Source organism: Pygoscelis adeliae, unplaced genomic scaffold (assembly GCF_000699105.1).
Source record: "Pygoscelis adeliae isolate BGI_AS28 unplaced genomic scaffold, ASM69910v1 Scaffold241, whole genome shotgun sequence".
Classification (NCBI taxonomy): Eukaryota; Metazoa; Chordata; class Aves; order Sphenisciformes; family Spheniscidae; genus Pygoscelis; species Pygoscelis adeliae.
The window spans coordinates 4,012,767-4,027,849 of record NW_008824056.1 but is presented as its reverse complement, the minus strand read 5'-3'; the positions used below and the strand labels follow the sequence as shown (position 1 = coordinate 4,027,849).

Here is a 15,083-nt window from a genome sequence, read left to right as displayed (position 1 = left end):
GCTGGCGGAGCCCCTCCCCGCGGAGGAAATATGTCCAAGATGCCGGCCAAGAAGAAGAGCTGCTTCCAAATCACCAGCGTGACCACGGCTCAGGTGGCCAGCAGCATCACTGAGGACACTGAGAGCCTGGACGACCCGGATGAGTCCCGCACCGAGGACGTGTCTTCTGAAATCTTTGATGTTTCCCGAGCTACCGACTACGGCCCCGAGGATGTCTGTGAGCGGAGCTCCTCCGAAGAGACTCTCAACAACGTGGGCGAGGCCGAAACTCCTGGCAGCGTCTCTCCCAACCTCCTTCTGGACGGGCAGTTGGCTGTGGCTGCTGGTGGGGTGGCTGCGGCTCCGCCAGCTGTGGCCCCCAATGGGGGGGCTGTGCCCAAGAGCTCTGCTGTGCCCCTGCCAGCTGCTGCCCCTGGCACTGCTGCGGCAGGAGGCACCAGTGCTCAAACCGCCTTGCCTTCCACAGGGCCTTCTGCATCTGCTGCTCCTGGGATCATGTCTCAGACAGTGGCTGCTGTGTGCAGCTCGCGCTTCAGGGTGATCAAGCTGGACCATGGTACAGGGGAACCCTACAGGCGAGGACGATGGACGTGTATGGAATATTATGACCGGGACTCAGATGGTGGTGGTGTCCTGGGCAGGACTGGAGATTGCATTCGGCACAGCAGCACCTTCGAGCAGGCTGCTCAAGAGAGGGACAGTGGCCTCGGTGCCACAGGAGGTTCCGTCGTGGTCTCGGCTGTGCCAGCATCAGCCCATGGCCCTGATTCTATAGCTGACAGTTCTCTGACTGCTGTGTCACAGCTGCTCCAGACAGAGAAAATGAACCAGTCCTCTCTACAGCAACCTAATTTTGTCATTGGGCAACAACAGCAGCCGCAACAACCCATAGGTGGGGCCATGCCTCCAAGTACTGCTCAGCCTATGTTTTCTGGGGCTTCGGTAGCAAATCAGCAGATGATGGTGCCACAGCAATCACAGCCACAGGTAAATACGCAGGGTGTTGCGCAGGCTGGACCCAACGGGAAAGGCATGGCACCTCCCAATGTGACAATAGGGCAGCCAAGCATTCCTGTGGCACAGCAGCAGGTGCAGCAGACAAACATACCAGTGACTCAGCCTCAACAATTTGCTTATTCTCAGTCCCAGATTCCACCAGTGCATCTACTGCCGACGCAACCTTCTGGTCAGACCGAATACATGCAGCACATGACAATTATGCAGTCTCAAGGAGCTATTCAACAGGCTACTACAGGCTCTGTTCCAAGTACTGTGGCTTCCAGCCTTCCTGTGGGGCAGGTGACCGGCCAAAGTCCCTCACCTGTGGGAGCGCCAGTGATGGGGGTGTCAGCACAGCCTGGCGAAGCAGTCGGACAGGGATCGGGATTAATGCAGAGTGGCCAGACACAAGCTAGTCAGACTGCAATTCCGCAACCAGGAGGTGTGGTGCAGCAAGGCATTGGACATACAGGGGTTGTGCAACAGAAATCTGTGACTCAGCATCAAATGGGTGGAAGCAGTCAAGTGTCTGGAATGCCTGGTGCTCCCCATGCTGTGGTCTCTGGAGTTCAGAACGTGCCTGCAGTTGTGCCCGGTACAAGTGTGCCTAGTGTGTCTACCACCACATCTGTTACTATGCCAAATGTCCCTGTTACGCTGGTCCAGTCCCAGCTGACTAGCCACACTTCTGTCAGCAGAAGTACCGGTGTTGTCCAGCCACCGCACGTCGGACACTCGTTAATGCAAGGCACACCTAATGTACCTGCAAATCTGCCACAGTCAAACCTCGGACAGTTTCAGACTCAAGCTCAATCCTTAGTAGGCCAGATTGATGATACTAGAAGAAAATCGGAACCCCTACCTCAGCCACCACTTTCTCTTATAGCTGAAAATAAACCTCTTGTGAAACCTCCCATTCCAGACACTCTAGCAAATCCTCTTCAGTTACCTGCAAGTACTCCTATGAACAGTCTTGCCAGCTCTGTGTTTGGCATATCTATTCCTGTTGATGGTGATGAAGACAGGTATGAATTATTTTATAACACCATAAAAATACCTTTTCTGAAGGGAAGAAAAAACCCAAACAACTTCCAAGTTATTGCAAGTGGTTTTTGTAAGTTCGTATTTTCAGAAAGTCATACTGAAATTTACCTGGGCTACTTTTTTTTTTTTAAGAATACAAAACATAGCGAAGTGTTCAGGCAAGTAGTGAACTGTACTTATTCTTCTCAGACTGTGAGTGATTACTTTTGTCTCAAAACAGGGCCGGCAGTAGCCTGAAAGCTGCTTAATGCACAAATAATGTGACCTCTTCCAAATCAAAGACTGAAAACTGTCCTTCTGCACCTAATTGCTCAGTACGCGAGGAAGTCTGTTCTCTCCTTTCCTCTGAACACATCGTAAAACATTGGAATGACAGCCAGGTTAAAATAGGTTTATCAACACCACTATATTGCAGTGTTGTTAAAAATAGAAGTGTAGTGCTCTCTTAGGGCCGTCAGGTGAAGTATCTTGGAAAACTTAAGGGCTTACAACACAGATTCTTGATTTCTATCCTGCTGTTGAATTTGCGCTTTATAGTATCAGTAAGGAAAGTACGTGCATCTGGATGTGAATTTGTATGCCCTAACATAGTGAAAGCTCTACAGATAATGGTCTTTTGCGTTGAATAAAAAGGATGCCACTTACTTGAGCAAAGTTGTAGACACAGTGGAAAGTACAACCTTACAATGAGTTTTCTTTATAGGAAAGTCATTTGGAACTACTAGTTGTAACAAAGGTGTGTAGTATGAGCAGACTCATCAGAGGACCTGAGAGAGGAAGCATGTATGTGACTTTTATTCCCATAGACTTGTCAAATTACTCTGAAGGGTAGCGTGATGGCTAAAACTGTTCTTAATTGACTACTTTGAGAGAAGACTTTCAGGGAAAGCAGTGTTTGAGCACTGAATTAATGTTGTTAACGTTTACTGTTGGGTTTACTGCAATTTGGAGGAATAAAGTACATGTGGGTTATATGTATTTGTATTTTCAAAAATAGGAGTAATGCCATTATGAGAAGGTCTGATGTGCTGAATTATCCTGTAAGCCGCCTCTTACCCTGGGAGAATACCAGACTTTAAGATAACGCAGTCAGTGTTGCTCAGGGCGCCTTTTAGTAAAGCTGCTGTGTATGTGGGGGTAGGGTGTAGTGGGTGGAGAAGGTGCCTCAAAGACAAATCAGTGTTCAGAGAGTTAAATCTGCAGTATTGCAGGCCTTACGCTCACTGGAGCTTTGGCTAACGCTGCTGCTGCGTTTGAGATAGTAACTCTGCTAAAGCCTTTATGGAAGCAAAAGCCATGTTGTAGAGAGTTGTGCTAGTTTTGATTAAAGTGGTAAAGGACTTGAAAGAAAAAGTTAAATAGTTAAAATTTTCTAGCAGTTGTGCCTACCTTAAGAGGATTGCTGACCCAGCTGACAAACTCTTTGTGCAAATAAGGTTAGATTTCAAGCTGGTAGGTTTTTTTTCATAGCTCAGTATATTATCAGAAGATGATTTGTCTTGTGTTTAATCACTGTGATGATTAAGAAGTCAGAAAGAAAGAAATGTATTTTGCATTTGTTTTGCATAGCTTGTAATACTTAATGTTTATATAAATCGTAGTAACAGGCATGATTATCTGTGACAAATGAATCACTTTATATAATGATAGGGAGAAACTTGTCCTACTTATTCAAACCTGTATGCTGCTAACTTTGTGTTGCATGCCAGTGAAACAGTTTTTGTTACTCTTACCCTGAACAGTGATTTTTAAAGTTATTTTCATACTTTCGTCTTTGAACTTGAGCCACCTTGCAACATTGCTTTACACGTTGTTCGTTTCTAAAGAAACTTTTTCAGAAACTTTGCTATGAGAACTGTGAGTAAGAAATAGGAATGGACTCTAAATGCAGAGCGCTCTTTTTTACGTGCCACATTATGACGTTCAGTAGAGAAACTAACTTGTGGTTATCTGAAAAGAAATGCATACTTCTCAGTTGTCCATTTCTGCACTGTGTGATAAAACCTTGTCATTTGCTGAAGTGGTACACTGAGCAAGGAGCTATATGGTATGTGAGAGTCTCTACGGGCTTGGAATAGCTTTCTTTAGTGGTGATACTGATAAGCAAGAAAAGCTTACTTTAGACAGGCGTAGACTTCATACAAAGTAGGAGATACAGAGCTAATAGATCTAAGTTTATTCTTTGCTCCCCTCAAACAGTATCCTGACTTCCACTGGTTTCAAACTGAGAAAGGAGAAAATAAAAACCGAGCAGCTTGTTAAGGCTGTTTTACCGCTTTGTTTTTATTTGCTTTACTCACTGAGAAGGCTTTATTATAAAACTGTCTCCTGCCTGTCTGCTGTTCTCTTCTTGCTTCTGCTTTTTTTCCCTCTTTTCAGCCATTTAAATTACGCCACTACTCCCATGGGCTTATGCCCAGCTGCTTTATCTACTGAAATCAGTGGTGAAATAGTTAATGAAGACCTTCAAGTGTCATTAATAGGCTGAGGATTGACACTCTGATAAAACTAATAGGGCACAAAGGGAGTTCACACATCCTGAGTCACTGTTTCAGGCTGCCTGCAGGTTCAGGAAGTTAATGCTTGGTTTTGTTCAGAGAGTTTACTTTGTGATCATAAGAGTTAGAAATTTGTGGAAAGTGTTTTTCTCTTTTATCTTAATATTAATGTGTAACATACCCAGGAAGCGGGGGGGGTCAGTGTGTCAGCAGGTATCTACATTTCTTCTGACACCTTCAATTATATTTAAATATTTGTACATACTTGAAACTTGTGTAAGTTGTTCTCTTATAGTCATCTTCTAAAACAGTGATTCATCAAGGAATACTGTGTAGCTCTAAATATCCTGGATTTATCTAGTAAGTCATTCACCATTCTGAATATGAAGAGGAACTCTTCTAAAGGTAAAATAGTTTAGGATGGGGATTCTTTGAAAACAGAATGTGAGAAATACAGTAAGTACGAGACAGAGAGGTCTGATGTAAAAAGCCGGTCAGTTCCCATCTTTCTGCAAAAGGTTCTTGGTATTATTCCTGTCTTATGGTCTGCTGTTTTAAATCAAACTACATCTAAGATAGTTAGAGGTGGAGGTGTAAGGTTATATAGCCTGATATATAGATGGATAAGATACAACTATGTATCTATAGATGTGGAACTGACTTTTTTGCAAGACATTGCCTGAAAACCTTTAATTTCCTGTTCTGATAGTCCAGTATGCTTTTACAGTAGTCTAGGCAAAACTGTGGTTTCTTGCATTGATCTGATGAATAATGAGGAATCAATTAATCAAGAAATCTTATCTGGAGGGGAAGAGAGGACAGGTAGGTGGTCCAAAAGAATTAAAAAAAAAAAAAAAAAGAAAAAAGCCTTTGGCGTGTCACAACCTTCCTTTAAAAAGCAAGGCTGTTTTCTTCAGTTGATGTGTCTAAATTGCTAAGCTTTTAAAAAGAGAAATATGTTCTGTGGAAGTTATGAAAGATCTACAGCCTAACATAGTCTTACTTTCTTTTCCTCTCTAAATGTGGCTACAAGTAGAATAAACTGCAACAGTATTCAAGGATGGAGGAAATAGTACTCTTATTGAGGCAGATGTGAATATTGCAATCCACTTTGAATTTAGAGTCTGACAAATACTATAAAAACACAAGTAGAACTAGATCTCAAAATTGCCCTGACTCTTCATTTGCTCGACTTTAGCAGCAGTACTAATTATTTTGGATGAAGGGCAGTCAGTACCCGAGAGGATTTCAGGCTCAGTGTATGTCAGTTTATCCACTCACCTTTATGCCCATGTATACACAAATTTGTAGTCGACAAGCATAATATTCCAGCTGGCTTAATAACTTTATTTTGGCTCTTGGGGGAAAAGAAATATGTTGCCTCTGTTAAAAGAATGTGACTGAGAAAGCTTGTTCAAACCTCCTACATGTTTGGCAGACTTTTGGGGCAAAATATTACTATGCATGTTGGAAAAGGAGCAGAGTATAGATCATTTTCCAGAGATAGCTGACCAGCTTGAACTGTGCAGGCTGTATTCCAGGAACGCTAATGAATGGCTGCAATTGTGAACTGTCAACTACAGCAGCTAAACTGTTGAAAACCTGATTGTGCAGACCTCTTCACAGCATATATCTCTCTGCTCAGCTAAATCACATATTTGTATAGTGTACTAACTTGATAAAACTGAGCTCTTGAGACCATGTTCATAATATAAGGACAAAACTGGGCATGGGCATTAATGTAACTTCGATAAGGGTTTCCTTATGTATTGCCCTAGATGCATATTTTATTGTACTCCTAAAGAAAAAAGAAAATAGTCTGCAAATACGTACTAGTAAGCCATACTTGAATTGCATTATTGTTGAATACTGTCCCTTTCTTCACTTTGCTCGTAAACTTACTAGAGATTTGAACTCTACTGCAGCTGCAGACTTGAATGTTTAGAGCTCTCCTCCTGAAGGGTTGTGTTTATGAGTGTTTGTAGAAGCAGGTAAGAATGAAACATGGACAGACATGCTCCAGTCATGAGTGCCTTCAGTTTGACGGCCAGAACTACAGCAGTTGAAAAACAGTTGAGATAGGACTTCTGAGGTAAACATTACAGTTGCTGATACCAAATGATGGTTAATACAAACAAAATTCTAGTCAGTTGTGTTCACCTTTTGCTGTACTTTCTATAACAAAAATTACACAAGGGAACTTCAGCACCACACCAGTTTCTAGGTTATGGAAAAGCTATCCTGCCATGTATTCAGTTTTTGAGTGTTACAAGATATGTAAACAGAAGAATGTGGTTGTTCATTTGACAGCGCTGTTTCCCAGTTTAAACATTCAAATGCCTTCGTTAAGGAGGAGTCAATATGTTCTTAAAATTAATGAGCTATAAGTGTTTCAGATGAGATAGTTATTAAAGGAGGAAAGGGGGAAAATACTTGAAAGAAATTCAAAGTGAAACAGTTCAATTTGTTTTAAAGACTGTAGTGTACCAGCTCTGACAAATGGTTCTCTGTACCTCATACTCCTAAGGATTCTGCTCAGCTGCTGTGGGTTAATTTTTTTCTGCTCCCCTATAGAAGAGTGCGAGTGTTCCATAGTCAGCTTATTTCTGAATGCTGTCTTGTATGGTAGAAATAACAGCATATGTTTCATGGAAGCTTTTTTAAACTTCTTAAATATTCAGCTTTTAACAAGTATTTAGGGTTTTTGAGCAGGCAGGACTACCAAACTGCTATCAAACTACTGAAGAGCTGAAATTTCTCTGACGCTGTGTATTTTTACAGGAGGTGCTGATAATCTTTTATGACTTCAGGTGACACTACAGTAGAAAGAAATTGTTCCCTGTTACTGTACTGGATATTTGAATATCAGCCTGTTGCATGTTGAGGCTATATATTTATTTTTCAGTTTTAAACCTGGTGATTAGCAGCTTCTGTTACTCACAGAAAATGCAAACCTTGTTTGTGCTTTCTGTGTGTTGGCAAAGATTCCAAAAGAAACTTCTGTGAGACTCCTCCTGCTAAAGTGGAGGACTGGTTTAGTTCTGCTAGATAAATCTAGATTGTCAGCCACAGGTGTCTGCTTTTATTCCTATATTTGACAAAGTATAAAGATAGAAGTATTTATAGTAACTGCTAAAGCTACTGTCTTCTGAGAAGGTTCTCCAGACATAAAAGGTCACTTGAAGTGCAGTGTAAGGTTGTATCTTCGTTCCTCTTCTTGAAAATTCCTCTATCTTTAAACTTCATGCTTCATAAATACAAATGTGTACTGAGTGCTAGTAAATTCTTTGCATTATGGGATAATCTATTGTTATTCATGCAGGGCAGGTGAGTTACTCAGCCACATGAAGGACAGCTGGATGCTTGTCTTAATTTTTTTGTCATGCAAAACAAAATTATTCCAGGAGTTTTTTTGTATATATCTCTTCTCCCTTTGAAGCTAGGAGTGGTGTATTTGTATCACGACAGCTTGCTTGAATGCTTTTAACAGTGCAGAGAGAAGGTAGAAATACTAATTAGTACCATAGAGAGGTGTCAGCTGTCTAATATCACAATGGCAACTGGCATATTTGTCTACTACTCATTAAAGACTGCAAACTGAAATAGGGATCTATGTCAATAGCAGAAACCAGTCACAGAATCACAGGCTGGTTGAGGTTGGAAGGGACCTCTGGAGGTCGTCATCTCCAACCCCCTGCTCAAGCAGGGCCACCTAGAGTTGCCCAGGACCATGTCCAGATGGCTTTTGAATATCTCCAAGGATGGAGACTCCACCACCTCCCTGGGCAGCCTGTGCCAGTGCTCTGTCACCCTCACAGTGACAACGTGTTTCCTGATGTTCAGAGGGAACCTCCTGTGTGTCAGTTTGTGCCCACCGCCTCTGGTCCTGTCATTGGGCACCACTGGAAAGAGTCTGGCTCCTTCCTCTTTGCACCCTCCCTTGCAGGTTTATATACACTGATGAGACCCCCCTGAGCCTTCTCATCCGCAGGCTGAACAGTTCCAGCTCTCTCAGCCTTTCTTCATAGGAGAGATGCTTTCTTGTCCCTTCATCATTCTCGTGGCCCTTTGTTGGACTCTCTCCAGTATGTCCATGTCTCTCTTGTACTGGGGAGCCCAGCACTGGACACAGTCCCCCAGGTGTGGCCTCACCAGTGCTGAGTAGAGGGGAAGGATCACCTCCCTGGACCTGTTGGCCATACTTCGCCTAATGCAGCCCAGGATGCCATTCACCTTCTTTGCAGCAAGGGCACAGTCCTCTGTCTTTTATTTCTCGGCGGGGCTGAGTGTGGTATGTATGTGAGGTGGCAGTGGAGAAGTGTAGAATGGTTAAGAAATGAGATATTGGTTTCAGTGAAGTGTCTGAAGATTTTGTATCCGTCTAGAGCAGGTTTAACTTGTCTGGTTTATTGGAGGATGGGGTGATAAAAATTGAGGGTTAAAAAAACCCTGCTTGCTTCTCTGTCAAGTTATTTCAGATATTTTTGTAGGGAATGTCTCCTATGTAGAACACTGTATGGTGGGACCATAAATACCTTGACCAACCCTACAAATGCCTTTTTAAAAATACTGTTTCTTTAAGCCAAGCGATAAGCTCTCATACTGACAGTGCTTTAGTTAGAACTTCAGCTGAGTGCAGTCTGGCGTGAAACTTGAAGAGTTGTAAAGAACTTGTAAATGGTGTGGAAAGGCAGACAAATACATTTATAATATACTATGTAATAAACCATGCCATACATGGTCTAGGTTCTAATATCTTTTTTAAAAGCTAAGTATTTAATTTAAAATGTTTGCTAATAGATGCTTTCTTGACCAATGTAACATAAGTGAGGACAGGTGGGATTTGGCTGTCTGCTTGAATCTGTTTTCTCCACTTGCTTTTTTCCCCACAGATATTGAAGTATTTTGTTGTCAAAAAAAACAGGAATCACTTGTATTTATAGATAAATATCTGAAACTGCTGTACTGCAACTTACTGGGGGGAAAAAAAAAATATCTCTTTTTTGGGCTGTTTTCTTTGAAGATGAATACCCAAGCCAGCTGTTCCACTATGCAAGGCCACTTTCACCAATAAACACAAGCAGCTTTCCCTTTCATCAATAGGTTTGAGGAGATCTAGCTTCGTGGGCAGAGCAGGCAGTAAGAGCCTAATCCTCTACAATAACATGTTCATACATATTAATAAATGCCTCTTTCTTTACCAGCCAAGTTGTGTAAAAGTCAGTATTTTTAAGAGTTTTGACATCTTTTCCGGATTTTTGTATGTCTGATGCAATGCTGGCAAATGTGGATCTTTTTAATTCAGAAATATGGAATTTATGTTGGTTTTTACTACCTCCTTTCATCCAGCGTATTAGGGTCTGCTTTTTAAATGCATTCCAAGCTTGCTCTCTTGAATGGGGTAATTTGCAAAAGAATAATGTGGCATAGTGATGTTAACTGGCAAATTACAATAGATGCTGAAGGACTCTGTCCCTTGTGAGGTGAAGTTCAAGATGTTTGTTGAGACCACATAAGTTATTTTCAAGAAGTCTTTTTTTTTTTTTTAAGCTTGTCTCAATTCATCGAAACATGGATAATATTGATGGGCCTTTCTGTGGCTTTTCTTGAAAGCTTCTTAATAGTGGCAAGAATCCCTGACTAGGTCAAGCAAAGACTTTCTGCATTGCCATTAAGTTTATCAACTTCTAATCTGTAGTTGTTTCTCTTTGAAGATGTGATCTACTGCGTTTTTTTTATAGAAGCTAAGCTGTGCATCATGTGAATGACTTTGTATTGTATCCTCCCTACAAGAGCTGAAAGTTAACTTTACCCAGTGAGAAGACAAGTCATTGGTATGAGAGATCTTACACTTGTGTGTTTTGATTTGAGAACAGAATCACTCAGATTAGTCCTTGCCCAATCTGTAAGATTATGTAATTAAAATTCAGCCTGACTGACAACCATGGCAGCCTTCACAAAACAGCCTTGGTTTGTTAGCACACAGTGTTTTAACAAGCATATCCGTGACGATGCTGTCTGCAGGGAGGAAGAGCATGAGAGCGTTGGTTACCTGGCTGGAAGAGAAGTACTAGTCAGGAGTGAACTAGGAGTGCACCGAGTCTGGCTTTGGAAAGTGGGAAGACGGGATGTAGAGGGTGGAAATGATCATCAGTGAGTCCTGAATGACCTTAAAGCTGTTACGATTACAGGATTGTCTACTACACAGGATTACAGGATTGTCTACTATATAGGACTCCTGAGGTTTGGGGACCAGTTTCTGGGACCCGAGAGAGTTGCATCCTGGAGTTTTGAGTTGCAGCTGTTGAAATCAGAAGGAAGTAAGAAGAAATTTAGAAGATGAGCACTTGCGTTGTTCTTTCCATGATTAATATCAAATAGTCATATCAGAATTTACTATTTGAACTCTTCAGGAAAGTTCCTTCAGAAATACTGAATGATTATTACCTAACACAGTTACTGACTGCTGTTACTTGGTTATTTTTTAAGGCAAAGTGCCACCGTTTTTCTGATTCAAGGCTCTGTGAACAGGAAGCATGATGTCCTACTGGCCTCATTAATTTTCACCAGTATATGTAAACTTGAACTCTTTCTTTATAGAAACTTGGACTCATGCTTTCAAAGAATGTAATAAAATCAAGGGAAATGTCTCATTTCTCATGTTCCTATGCTCTACTGATTTAGTGTCTACCAGAGACTTGAAAGGCAGAAACTACAAAGTGATGTTAATCAGAGAAGACTTTGAATTACTAGTAGCAAAACTTGGTAGACTTAAGTGAATAACTAGGTGCAGCTCCACCTGAAACAGCTAGGTTGGTTAGCTTCTGTAAAGCAAATCTTTATGAAATGCCTGTGCTAAAGAATGTTTTGTACTAGCTGTTCTTCGGAGTATATAGTAGAAGAAACTATCCTGATTTTACAGCTAGGAACTTTGTATTTGCAGAAGGCTTGTTGATACTAAATTACTGTAACCTGTTAAGCAAGTTTGAATTTAATATTGTGTCAAAATGCTGCTTGGTTTTTTTACACCAGATTTTCATAGTCAATAGTCAAATCCTGTGGGGGGGGAAAAAGATAACTTGCTGCTATTTTATCAGATAATAGTAAGGTGTAGAAATGAAGCTAGATTACCTTTTTGTCTCACAAATCGGTATCACCTCAGGTCTGTCAGTTCAGTAAAGATATGAAATGGTATAGTGCTTCTGCTCTAATTTGGTACAAGACTGCTAAAGGTTTTGAGTATGTTTTAAAATGCAGCGGTGAGTCAAGTATAAAAGTGTTTTCTACAACTATTCAGTGCTGGGACAAGAGCAGAAATTATTGGCATCTCTCCTTTATAACTGAGGAGAATGGTGATTGTCCTCAGGCAAGGGCATGTGGTGATACCAGTGACTGCTCTTTGTTCAGGGTGGGCTTGGAACACTTGAGAAGCTTCCAACCATTGCTCACTAGGTACTCAGATTACTTGCTACATCCCTTTGGTCTGACTGTTATTAATGTTGATCTAACCTGCTCAGTCCCTGCTACATTCTCATCACCAGTTTTTGTAAAAGTGGTTTTATTCTTTTCCCTAGCATTCACAAGGACTGAAAAATGTCTTTTTTAGAGCGCCAAGCCCCCAGAGCAGGGGAAAGCTGATGCCAGCATCTCAACAGAGCGAGCAAGTGATCAGGGAAATGCCTCTGTCAGCCTTTCTTACCCTGTGCATTTGAGACAGTCATCTCTCATTCATTTCTCCTTAGGGACTTCTAGTCAGTGCAGAAGATTATTTTCCAAAATCCTCTTTTGAGAGCAAGGAAAATAAAGTATGAGCTACTGTTCTGATCTTTGCTATGGAAAGGAGGATGCAACTCCAGTAGCAAAGTCTAGTTCTTTCTCTTCTGATACTTGAAATCCAAACATCAGGAGTCTGAGATGCAGCTAGTTGAAATGGAGCTGCTGATGTCGGACTTTCCTGTCTTATTCCAGGTGATGTGTGCTTCTTTAGTTCTCTCAGTAAAGTTACCTGAAGGTGATTTTTCATCATTTCTGAAAGTGTTGGGAGGGAGTGTGTAGTTTGTTTGAAAGCAGCTGAAACTGAGTGCTGGTGCTGCTGGCATTGTCTTGCTAATGATTGTGTAGTACATCTGGGTGTTCTTTCATCTCCTTCCTCTTGAATTCAATTACAAAACTGCTGTTAAGCATGTCCTAGTTTAGTAATTTTTAGCATTTAAATTTGTGTATCTCTTGATTTTTCTAGTGGAGATCGCATCCATGCAGTATGCTTTCTCTCCACTGTTACGGTATTTTCATTTAGAAGTAGCCTGTGAACCCCTTTAAAGTCCATCATGGTGGTTGAGAGCCTCTGTTCCAAAAACTGTCATGCAGGCTGCTAATTGAGTCAGCCTTTCCTGTCATCTGTCGCTAGAATGCACCTAAAACTGAATGTAACAGTGTCTAATTCTTGCTGGTTTTTCAGGGTATGTATTTCAAGTATAATGGCTTTAAGGTACTACATGAACAGAATATGTAATTAAACACAAAACTTAAGAGCTTTAATCTTGAGATTTTTTCTTTCCTTAATTCCACATTGACTTCTGCACATGTAGTCCCCACATTCTCTCCTGCAAAGCTTTGTACGCCAGTTACTTTGTTTTGTAGGTGGAATCTTATGAAATAAAGCTGATTCAAAGTTTAAATAGAAGGCGATATAAATTAAAAAAAGTGAAACATCTTTTAAAAGAAGAGGGATGGAGAAGGAATTCTGTTACTAGTGTAAACGTAATCTCGAAATGCCATAAACTTTACTGGGAGTTTCCTGATAAGCTATGATCAAGTGATTGCAAAATCCCTGGTTCAGATCCTAAATAAACCATGCCAGGTGTTTTTATTTGGAGACCAACTGTAATCAGTCTTTATTGCAGGTCATAGCTAGTAACCAAGTTAAACACAGCCTTTTATTGGTGATCAGTAAGACATATAACTAAAAACTAACTTGGGTTTGAAATGCTTCTGGGTAATAATACATCCAATCTTTTAGAAACTAAGGAGGGATTAATTTATTGTCCTTTAGTGCACATCAAATTGGGCAGTTGATGGCTCTACCTTCCTTTTTTTTATGCCTTGATTCCTTATTGATCACCATAGTAAAAACACACCTGTATATGCTGATAGTTCTCTTAAGCTCAGACTGTGTGCTTACCATTGGGTCTTTTGATTATTAAGTAGTAATTCTGATGTTGCATAAAGGCTACATACTTTTATTTGCTGGCTTCATCTTTAGGCTGTTTTTGAGTCACTTCTTTCTCAGTGTTTTGTTCACTTTTGGCACTGTAGAAATAATGTAGATGTACAAAGTAACATACTAGCGTCTTTTCTTTGATAAATGTGGCTGAAGAACACGGTTTTATTTACAGGCATATTGTCAGGCTCCTATAGCTGTCTGTGCAAAAGATAGGAAGCTAGAAGCTTGCTGTTGAATTCCTAGTCCTATTGATGCATCACTGTATGATTGATGACCTTACTTCTAAGACTAGGAACACAAGAATAATGGATGTTTTACTGATGCTTTCTGATCTTAAACTTGGTGCTTCAGCATGAGCTTTGTCTGCAACTAAGAATTATTCTATTTTAGAATGGTCATTTCTCACTTTCCACCAAAAAAAAGACATTAACTTTACAGTTGAATGGAAAGGCAGTTTGATTTCGAAGTATAAACTAGGCTCTTTCTTTACTTCTTTCTTTTCTATTTCATGGTTAAATTTGATTCCTATAGGAGTTGATCTTATTCAAAGGCAGAACTTCTGCTTTAAAGATCTTGCTAGCCATGTCCTGAATTCTCAAAGAATTGTGAAAGATGGGCCTATGGGCTGATCTGGAGACTTAAAGGCCTGAAATCTTTTGGAGCAATAACGGCTTGATCTCTTCTAGAATGACAAGTATGGGAATCCCACCACTTCTGTAAGAAGTCTTTTCTATTCCTTGCTGTTTGTGTGGAAAACAATTCAGATGTGTAGTTTAAACGTTCTTTGCTGCAATTAAACCCTGTAATGTTTGTGCTGTGCTTATACCTAAAAGGTATGAGAACAAGTTTTCTTCTCCTTTGTAGATACTTTAAACTATGTGAAGCCTGTAACTGTCTCTTTCATCTCTTCTAAATGCTTAATTTTCCTACTTAGTGATTCTGATTATATTGGGAAAAAAATTGGAATATGACATGTCTTCTAATGGTCTTGCCTGGACTTCAGTAGGCTTATATCCTTCTGGAGAGTTGGTATACAAAACTGGCTATAAAATCTAAGTTAAGGGCTCAGAAAGGCCAAATAAAACAAGGCTTCAGTTAGTATGTGTACATCCTGTGTAAGAGGAGTATTGCAAGTTCGGCACCTTTGCAAGATTTTTATTTTTTAACTGCTGTTTAGATTCTCTTCTGTGGAATTGCAGTCAGCTACTCATTCCATGTTTTGTACTTGTGCAGCTGATTATTGCTACCAGAGCATAATACTTCATGCTTATCCTTATTGAATTGCATCCTTTTTATTTCAGACCATTGCTCCAATTGGG

The 15,083-nt window shown here is 40.7% G+C and overlaps 1 protein-coding gene across 2 annotated transcripts in view; it reads left to right on the top strand.

The window, feature by feature from the left end:
- Positions 1-30: 30 nt before the first annotated feature.
- TSC22D2 (TSC22 domain family, member 2) overlaps positions 31-15,083 on the top strand; it is a 30,765-nt gene continuing 15,712 nt past the window's right edge. For both annotated transcript variants that reach the window (XM_009333973.1, XM_009333972.1), the window contains exon 1: positions 31-2,024. In XM_009333973.1, coding sequence (XP_009332248.1) covers positions 31-2,024 — 1,994 coding nt within the window. The remainder of the gene's footprint in view (positions 2,025-15,083) is intronic.